At 39.4% G+C, this 10,714-nt stretch overlaps 1 protein-coding gene across 1 annotated transcript; it reads left to right on the forward strand.

Annotated features, from left to right (window-relative positions):
• Positions 1–8,101: 8,101 nt before the first annotated feature.
• LOC139204359 (transmembrane protein 252-like) lies at positions 8,102–9,278 on the forward strand. The gene is made up of 2 exons (XM_070834371.1): positions 8,102–8,400; positions 8,865–9,278. The coding sequence occupies exons 1-2, from the start codon at positions 8,129–8,131 to the stop codon at positions 9,121–9,123; spliced, it is 531 nt and encodes a 176-aa protein (XP_070690472.1). The 5' UTR covers positions 8,102–8,128; the 3' UTR covers positions 9,124–9,278.
• Positions 9,279–10,714: the final 1,436 nt, after the last annotated feature.

Raw genomic sequence — 10,714 nt, forward strand, 5'->3', positions numbered from 1 at the left:
GCAGTGTTGATATATTGTACTTTTTCACAACTCATTTTCGAGTGGGCTCACTGTGAGAACCTGCACTGTATCGTGGTGTAAATATCAATGCAGGCACAGAGGGGGGTAGCCGACAAGGATTGAATGACACATACAAGGCAGTATGCTTCATCATCTCAGGTACATCAGCAGATGAATGAAAAATTCTCTGGGAGTTTGCAAAAGTTTTGCTGTACAGATTTCTTCCTATAATATCAGACACACAGAATCTGATTTGTTTTTGTTCTGGTTAAACCACAGAAGTAGCAAATGCATCCCATGTGGAGCTCGCTATGACTGTAAAGGGACAGTTGTATACCTTTTTTCACCTGGAAATGTGTCACCAGCTAGTGGTGAAAGAAGTATTCAAGCCCTTTGCTTAAGCCAGGGGTGTCCAAATTACGGCCCGCGGGCCAACTGCGGCCCGTGGTCCAATTTTCATTGGCCCGCAGGAAATTCTAAAAATGTATTGTAATACGGCCCACACATGGAACCTGCCCTGGACTGTATTGTACTTCTTAGTCTCACCACTAGGTGGAGTAACTGTCTTGAACGAGGCAGCTTCTCTATAAAATGAGTAATAGAAGAAGAAATGTGCTACAGGTGACCCAAAATGGCAGAATTAAGGAAACGTAAGAGAGCGAGTGTAGAAAGTTTGAGACGCGGTGTGCGATGAGAGCACAGCTAATAACTAATGACGATCACTTTTGCATTACGGAGAAGCTGCTTGATGTTAGCAGTCTAAAGAGCACCACGACGGGTGAGGATGTTTTTGAAGCTGTGCCAGATGCAGTTGGCATGATGGGAGTTAAATGGGAGGAGCTGTGTGGAGGTACGACGGATGGGGCTCCAGCTGGGACAGGTGAGCGCAAAGGAAGGGCCTCTATGGTGTCAGCCGAGGGGCAAGAAAGTGGAGGTAAGGCTGTTAATTCGAGCACCAGGGCTCTAGCAGACTATTTCAAGCTTCCCTCTCTGATGCTGGTGCGGGGGGGGGGGCATTTTTATCACCTTAACACACTGAACAAGAGCCTACAAGGCAAAGACCAGCTTGTACCACAACTAATAAATGAAAGCCCACTAATGGAAAGGTTTTTTTTCTTGAATCATATTCAGTTATCAAGCAGAATTTACCTACATTTGATTGATTTTGCCAACTTTAATCCACTGGAGGTGAGGCGATATACATCACCTCTAGTGAATTTAAGTTAGCAATATAGCTCACTTCTAGTGAGTGGCCCAGCCTTTGTATGTTTTTCTGTATGTGGCCCTCAGGGAAAAAAGTTTGGACACCCCTGGCTTAAGCAAAGATGGCAGCATAATGTACAAATGTTCCATTACAAGTAAAAGTCTGCGTCAAGTCTTGTCTTGTCAGGTCTTGTGTCTCCAATGTTTTAGCCACTGTTTATATCAATGACTACAGCTCCCAATTCAATACAATTCAACTACAAACTGCTGCCACCAAAACGTCCATAAATTTCTATAAGTTTCACACAAAAGTGAACATCATCACTTTTATTACAGCATGTAGGACCTATTGTACATATTAGACTATTAGTTAGGCTAGGTGCACCTAATAAACTAAAAAAGGGATGCATCACATTTCAAAAGATGATTATATCGTTCGGATGAAAAGTTTATGTTGTATTCTAGCCAAGATGGTAACTAAATACATGTAGTGAAGTAGAACATTTTTTGTAAAATATATAAAGTAGCAGTGATTTAGGTTTATTTATGTAACACATTTCATTACAAGTAAGCTCAATTTGCTTTACATTAAGGTGAGCAGAGAAACCTATAACATGTAACAAAAAAATGATTAAATAAATAAATAAATAAAACCACTGACCCACGTATACTGCAGCTACAAGTAAAATGTAACAAAGAAAGGTCCAGATGATCCAAACTGATGCAGTAGAGGCCGACATATTCTTGCTTTTAATCCTTTGTACAACCCTCTGTAAACATTGGACCCTACACAACCCATAATACAACAGCAATAAGTCTTTCATTAGACCCTCCCTGACTGTTTTTGAGACTCCACACCTCCAGTTTGTGGTGTGTGCTGTGTTTTCACAGGCTGACCAGTTGCAGCATTTTTTTTCATATCTAATGCCAATGTTTTTAAAAATGCTCTCCACAATATCTGCAAGTAGCAACTATGGTAAAGTTAAGGGTCGGGATATTCTATGTTTTACTGTGTGTAAATCATGAGTTGAAATGCCCTAAATGAACTTAACACTGGGCTGGGCCTTTAAGTATTGAAGAAGTGCCGTAATATTGTATTAGTACACAGCAAATGTACATCAGATGTACAAAAGTGTCAGCAATGGTTTCTTTCAGTGACACAAATTAATATTTTTTTCTTTTGCAATACTTTTTATTATTGCTTATTTATTTTTGTAGTTAACTTCAGGGGAGCTTGACATGAGGACTGAAATTGAACACAGAAGAACACATCCTCAGCTCCATCAATGGGCACATTTACAGAACTTGTTGTGCTGTATCATGACCTAAGTATAAGTACAGACTCAGTGGGGGGTTGTAGACAGGGTTTGGATGACACACACATACAAACACACGCACTGCTCCCCCCAAGTGTGCTGCTATATCAGGCAGCCAGGCAGGGAGTCAGGGAGCAGTAACAGGGCTATTAGGACTCCCAGGGACCCTATCGATCTCCTCATTGATCCCCTCCTGCCTTAGCTAGTCCAGACAAGTGCGTGGGTTTATACAGCTACCACAAGGAAGAGCAGTGAAACACTACAGGCAAGAGCACATGTAACACCAGAGGATGGACATGGGCAGAGCGGTAAGAGAACCACTTAGAAGAAGATGAGACAAAGAGGTGCAGTCAAAGAATCAAAGTGGGAATGAAAGTTTGAAAGTTTAAAACACCCCGTCCCTCTTTCTTACTCACCTTTTACTTCCCCCTCTCTCTCACATTCCCTCCTTCCTCTCTTTTCTTCATGGTCAAGATTTAAGATCACTTTTTCTTTCAACAGACATGCCTCACATTTGATGTATCCCTTTTATCTTTAATACCATCTGCAAAATGATAAAATGACACCATGGCTGGTGCGTAAGTGAATGGTTTTACTGTATAAAGATGTTATCCAACACTTGGAGCTAAAGAGATTTATAATGTGTGACAAAATGGGGAAAAATCTCAACCACAATCCCCAGTGAAATAGAGCATCGTGGTTATCGAAACCAGGCAGGCTGGAAGCTTTAGCCTGCCTCCAAATGGATCTCATTAAAGTTACATATGTGACTAAAGGACTGAGAGATAATTTTACAGCATCTAATGCACCCACTGGATCTGCCGTGGTAGAAGAAAGTGATTGTTTTAGTTTTATATCTTATATCTTCCCTTATTAAATTGTTTTTACCAAGCAGTGCTGCAGGGCTCTTGCTCACTAGCCTCCAGCATTGGTGAAGAAAACAATGCAACATCGCCCCCACTGGACCTTTCATGGTACTACTACTGCAAGTATTGTATATGCCATAACTGGCTGTGTATATATTACACAGTCATCTAAACAATCTAATAATTGATATCCACTGCTCTGTGTGCGTCCTCAGACTTGGTGACCATATACTGCTGAGTGTGCAGTCTGACCTCGATGTGTATTAATGACAAAGGGGATGGCAGGTCCTCATCAGAGTCCACCTGATTAATAACCAGCCCTTCACTCTGTCCCTCACAACTAATGGCTCTCTGTCTCACACTGTCTATAATTATCGCTAAATAATGAGGTCTAAGAGAAGGTGTGTGTGTTTAGGTGTGTGTGTGTGTGTGGGCAAGAGAGAACTTAATTTTGAAGCCTATAGACTGCATGTGCAGTAGAATTCGTTAGTTATTTACGTGTGCAAAAACTCCTGCAATATAAGGTGATTCATTCAAATAGTACAAATACTTTTCTTGAGTATTTCCACCTAATGCTACTTTAAAATTCTACTCCACTGCAGTCCAAAGAGTTACAGTATATTGTTCCTTTTACTCTGCGACATATAACAGCTGTAGTGTAATTTTACAAAACATATGATTAATTTAATGAAATGTTACTGATTGAACTACCCAATAATATTCCATATAGTTAAAATTTACTCCACCTCATCAAACTACAATAGTAAAATGCTACTTGCACATCAGCACTAATTATTCAGTAATAATAGTATAAAACTTCAGTGACATTTTCCTGCTTCCTGGGTACTTTTACATTTGCTACTTTATGTGCCGGTCACAGTGTGGGGATGTTGTAGTTCATGGTCAGAGCCTGACCCCAAGGCCACCATATGGCATGCTTTCCTGTAATATGAGTCAACCAACCCTTTAAGTTTTGTCATTAAAGGGGGAGAAACAAGTGAACATGTGAAAAACAGTCACTGTTATCTTCTAGCTACTGTGCAGAGCAGCTGTAAAGCTCTAATAATATCAGAGATAATGTCAACTAATCTTGTTAATGACAGACCCTCATAAGAGCCGGCTGTTGTGTCTGGTTATGAGGGTCTCCATCAGCGTTTTTTTTTTTCTTTCTTTCATGCTTTTCAGCAGTGTGCCACACGGGTGTATATCAGACCACCAAGAGCTCTCTCCAATGTGGCCAACAAAGGCCCTAAAACACAGAACCACACACAGTTATTTATACAAATACGTATAAAACAAGCCTCTGGAGGAATGGAGGAAACACACTTTGAAATAGGATTTCTTACCTAAAGTGGATCTGTTATAATGATACAGACACTGAAAGCCCCATGAGCAATAATGCATTCCCAGATGAAAATTACACCACGGCTGAGGTGAGCACTTGTCTCTGATCATTTACTGACTATACATGCAGCATATTGCAGTGTCATTCTGTTTTTAGCACTTCAGTTTATTTTCTCTTGTAGGTCAGCTCATTGGTGCTATCAGTCCAAACAATTTGTGATAACACTCCTGATATAGATAGACAGAGACACAAATACACTATCTTTAGAGACGCGTTTGCTAACGTCATCATCTCCAAAAAAGAGTAAAGTGCCACTACTGTTGAAAGTACACAGTTTGCCATGTCACTGAGCATTACATATCACATCTGCTGAGTGTGCAGATCAGCCACAAAGATTTATAATCTGCTTAACAATTATAAGTAACATTTAACATTTATTTAATACTCATTACTTTGTATTTAAGCAGCCGGCACTCATTACTTAGTATTTAAGCAGCCGGCACTCTATCTGACATGTCCATCAGCCACAGGGGTGTGTTAACCTGTCGAAAACCCTCGTCGTGGTGCAATATCGAGATACTACCCAAGCTGAACTCTGAGAATTAACTCCACAACGATAAGACTGACAAAGTTCATAAAACCATTACACTCTCAGAGTGCCAGAGCTCTGATGACTGGGCTGCATTCACAACAACTGTTGATGGCGGGTGGACTGACTTCATTCATAATACCATCCAAGAATAGCCTACTGTGCCATTCATAATTAAGTGTTGTTGAATGCTGACTTAAAATGATGCTGACAAAAAAACAAAACAAAGAACGAGGTGCATAGTAGAAGCTCTAGGCTCTAAATAGAAAGGGCAAATAAAGTCACATGTACCATTTCACAGAATATAAGGCTTTTCTTGTCTCCTTTTAAGTTATATTTCCTTAACATTTTGGCTTAACTTATTTATGCGAATTTTCATCTCTGCAAAGCATAAAGTTTTCGTACATTCAAAGATCAATCCACAAAACATTACAACTGCACAAGGTTTATGATTCGTCTGATATGTTTCTAGATAAAAAATGAGAGCACAATCCTGAGCGGTACAGAAAGCTGTTTTGTCACATTGAAACTAAGAATATCTGGTCCATGTGCATATAAAAAACCTACACTGAAGAGGATGATGTAGAAAAGATCAACAGATTACTTCAACAGAAAATGTAAGAATTGTTGTTTTGAACACCTGACCTTGTTCCAGGTGCGGCCCGCTTACTGCATAGTTTATTATTCAGCTTTATGTAACAAGGAAGTCATATTTTTCACTGTAAAGGCAGTTTGAACATTGCAGCTTATTATGAGCATCAAGGCCAAAGTACATGTACTTTTCTTTTAATAGGGGACATAACCTCAGATTTGAGGTGAAAAATAAGAAAGAAAAGAAAAGATTCAGATGGAATTAGAGAAAAAATTTATTACAGAACAGAACTACACACAAAGTTGAAGTATTATTATTATTGTTATTATACAGCCAATGAGGAGCATTCCATTTAATGCTGTAAATTAATCCATCAGCATGTAAATCCATCCATCCATCCATCTTCTATACCGCTTATCCGTCAGGGTCGCGGGGGGAGCTGGAGCCTATCCCAGCTGACTTCAGGCGAGAGGCGGGGTACACCCTGAACTGGTCACCAGCCAATCGCAGGGCCACATACAGAGACAGAGACAGACAGACAACCTTTCACTCTCACACTCACACCTACGGGCAATTTAGAGTTACTAATTAACCTAATGTGCATGTCTTTGGATTGTGGGAGGAAGCCGGAGTACCCGGAGAGAACCCACGCTAGCATGGGGAGAACATGCAAACTCCACACAGAAAGACCCTGAGTTCAAACCGGGATTCGAACCCGGGGACCTTCTTGCTGTGAGGCAACAGTGCCAACCACAGCACCACCATGCTGCCGCATGTAAATCCACCTTCTAAAATATATTTAATCAAAAAGTCTAACTTCATAACTAATAAAATTGTTTTCATTTCAAGGAGTGTTAAGTTTGCTTGTTTGTGCACAATCGTGGTGAGCACATGTAAACCAGTTTCCAGGTTCATGAAAACAAGTTTATGGAAAAATTACCTCATGACTGTTCCCACTGTGCTGTGTTAAAGAAAAAATGTTGTGCAATACTGTCACATTTCATCAGCACACACTGTGCAGTCTAACTGGTAGTGACGAGTAAGTAGCATCCATCAAATGAAACCTAATTTCCTTGCATGGGCATGAATATATCATGTGCATGGGATTAATAATCTGTAAAATAATTTGAGATGACTAAATAAGAATGTTCAGAAGGTAAAATGTTCAGGAGTTGTTTGCCTCTTTGTAAAACTGCTTGTTATAGTGCCACTATCTGGTGATAAATAAGATTTGAAATTTTAATGTTAATGCTCCAGTTTAAAATGAAAATAACTTCTGCCCTGTTTTCAAAATCATAAATATACATATGTATAGATTTTCCTCATAATACAGGTAGTGAGATCTATATATAAAAACAGTAAATATAGATGGCACAGAGCATGTAATTTGTGGGTAAACCTAAAAGTAACATTAGGGACATGATGTGGGATTAAATGTGGTCAGAAAATTGCTAAATTGAACAGGAATTTGATCAGCGTAATATTTACATTAATTTGAAAGACATAGATAAAAGATATATGTGCAAAGGATTTATATTTCAGATATCACAGCAAACAACATATATGTGAATATACAGTATGTGTTGTTTTTTTTTAACATATACTGCATATATTTACTTACAATACAGACTTTAGTCCTTGTTGTGCAACTACAGTAATTTAAAGATTTTTCACAACACTCAAAAATGGCTCAAAAATGAAATAAAATACAATAAATTTAGATTAGTAGAAAGGTTTCTGGTGCTGCTGATGAATTAGATTTCCTTGGTTCTTTAGATTATCATTCTATAACAGTTTGTAGCAATGGTAGTGGCAGTATAGCAGTCATGTATGTTTGCTTCACTACCAGGCCTATCTCTCTGATCCTTCTGACCCAAGATTAATGGTGTGTTAATATACAACCATGAAGGCAGGAATATCCCAGCCACCTCCCCTTATGACTGAAGATTCAAAGACATTGTCACAGACTCACATACATTCCACTGCTGATACATCTGTCGGTATACAAGGGTTTCTGTATGTTGAGGCATGTCTAAAAGTGAACAGGCACTAGAGAGATAAAATCACAAGACTCCTGGACATACATACCTGCTTGATACCAGTGTCATCAAGACATCAAGACAAGATACCTCTCTCCATCACAGGAACAAAGAAGGAAAGAGAGAAAGAAGTAAAGGTCATCTGGAAAGTCCACTGAAGAAGCAACAAGTGAGTTAAATGATCATGAATGTGAAGAAGCAGTTGTGGTCCCTGGCCCGCATGGTCTTGCCTGGTGTGGGATTTGCATTGACCTGCTGCGGGGCCTACTTGGTGTCCATGCTGACAGAGTATGGACACAATTGGATGGTCATTCCTGCCTACATCATGATTGTGTGCGGCTTCCTGGCCATACTCGTCGGACTCTTCTGGACCATCTGCAACAGCATGAAGAGCAAGATGTACCACAGAGGAGGACATGAACGGCACATCCAGGTCCACACTATTGAAAGGTAAGATCATCCGTGACCACAGCTACACTTTAAAAAGAGAAACATGTCAGTAGAGGAAAAACTACCTATTGATTTGTATTGAAACACTTAATTACAAACACCTAAAGTAGGCAAGATTTACAGTGAAAACACAAGGCAACACAAGCAATGTAGTTGAATTACTATTGTAAAATAGATACTATAAGTATTGAACAAAGGATCCAGAGGATTGAATGCTTTGAGCACAAAAGAAAAGATTCCACACTCACTGTTTGTTCATCATATATCCAAAATGTTTTTTCAACTACATTCTACTGTGTATTATTAACATCTGATCAACGGATAAAAATGACCCTTCTAGGTTACCTCTGGTTTATTTACAGTCCTTCTATTTGTTTAGTTATCATCATTATTTCCGTCAAATAAACCAAATAAACTAATTTTAACTGATACCCCTAATGTATTGTGTGTCTTTTCCTCTGCAGACCGAGTTCCTTCCCTCCATCGTACGAGGAGTCCCAGAGCAGCCAGGTGTGTCCTGACGCAGCCCCTGAGTTTGTGGTTGTGGTTGACGGAGTGGATGTGGTGATTAGCCTCGCTCCTCCTCTGTACAGCCAGGATGGCTCCAGCGCTCCAGACTGCACATGGAGCTGGGAGCAGCCTCCCCGGTACAGTCAGGTAGAGCGTATTCAGCAGGGGGAAGTGGATGCAGTGGAGCAGAGGGAGGTCTTGTCTGAACACTGAAGGACAAAACTTGTCCGGAAAAATGGGAGATGCTTCTAAATGTGGTTGAATTGCTCAGCTGCCAAAACATAGACCACAGAGGCGTGTTGGCATCACTTTGTGCCATAAATCTACACCCAGCGCTCAACCTCTGAACTCTAATGTCTGTGCTGACCGTGTGTTAACAGGCTTGTGTCAGTACAGATGTCCTTAAAGAGGTATGGTCTGGTAGGTTGAACAGTGGTTTTGTGTACATGTTGCTCACATGGTTTTATCTCTAAAGCAAGCATGAGCTGCATGTTTGAGTAGCAAAACTGTTTGATGGTGTGATAAATAAGCGAGGACAGTATTAATCCAGTTGGATCATGAATGTCTGAATTGGCAAACAGCACTTACTTTTACCTGCACACTCGCTCCAATTTGTTTACTATTAAAATCAAACACTCCTGTATGTTTACACGTATAAAACATTTTTTTGAAGAGGAGGGAATGATGCTTTCCCTGTTCTTGGGTGACTTGTGCTATGAAATAAAAATATCAAGTTGCTAGTTCTGTGTCATTATACTGTAGTGCTTATGTTGAAAATACTTCTTTCTCAATATGTAGCCAACACTTGGCAGACTTTTTTTGCAATATAAATCATGACAATGTATTTTCTTAATCCTCAATTGTATTTTTAAAACAACTGAGTATTTATTGGCTGCTCCTACTTGAAAATAAGGTCTCTTGATCATGTAGCGACAATAATGAAATTGAATTACTTGACATCAGATAAGATGTCAAGTAATTCAAATAAAGGAAGCGAGAGGGGGACAACATGCAACAACTGCTCCAATTCACATTTAAACTGGGAATATTAGAATTACATAGACAGCATCTTAGACCCACATTGGCCACCACAACATCCTAAAACGTCAATGTTTTGTTTGTTGTTTTTTATGCAACACAACTTGAAAACCATCTTTTTTGCAAAAGATGGCAGCATAAAAAGTTGTAGACAAAGCAATACAAAATTAGACAACAGATAAAGCAACACTAAAACGTGTAACAATACTAAAAAAGGCTCAAATTAGGACTAATCAACTCAAATTTTGCAAACAATGCAAACAAAATATTCCAAGGAACAGAAAGCTTGAGCCCTTTCTCTCCCATGTCTGTGTAGAAATGAGTGACAGACGGCACAAACACTGTTTGCTTTGTGACCTGTGCTACTAGTTTGCCTAGTCTGCCAGGAAAGGTTTTATAAATAAAAATGTACCAGTAGCTCAGTGGATGTATGGCCATGGAGCACAATAATGAGTTTTAAGTTGTTTACAAATCTAAATTATTTGCTAATTGAGTATGATATTAAAGTAAATCTGAATACTATGGTCCTCACTGAGGCTTTTCTCATTCTAATGACTTTAGCTTGTGAGGCAAACAAGTCTTGTTGAATTTGTGCATGTTTACTGTGTATGACCTCTGTGGTGTCCTAACAAAAGACACCGCTGGAGTGAAAATGTTTTGCACATTTGCAGCTTATTCATTTTCAAGCAAATTATAAATGAAAAGTGCGGTCTTAATTACAAAGTAGTTTCACGGAATAAATACATTTCATCACGCCCCTACCTGT

Source organism: Pempheris klunzingeri, chromosome 7 (genome assembly GCF_042242105.1).
Source record: "Pempheris klunzingeri isolate RE-2024b chromosome 7, fPemKlu1.hap1, whole genome shotgun sequence".
NCBI lineage: Eukaryota > Metazoa > Chordata > Actinopteri > Acropomatiformes > Pempheridae > Pempheris > Pempheris klunzingeri.

Bases quoted from the DNA above. Each gene is read 5' to 3' on its own strand.
- LOC139204359 (XM_070834371.1), top strand. From the start codon at position 8,129: ATGATCATGAATGTGAAGAAGCAGTTGTGGTCCCTGGCCCGCATGGTC. The intron at 8,401-8,864 runs GTAAGATCATCC...TTTCCTCTGCAG, and splicing joins CAGGTCCACACTATTGAAAG to ACCGAGTTCCTTCCCTCCAT.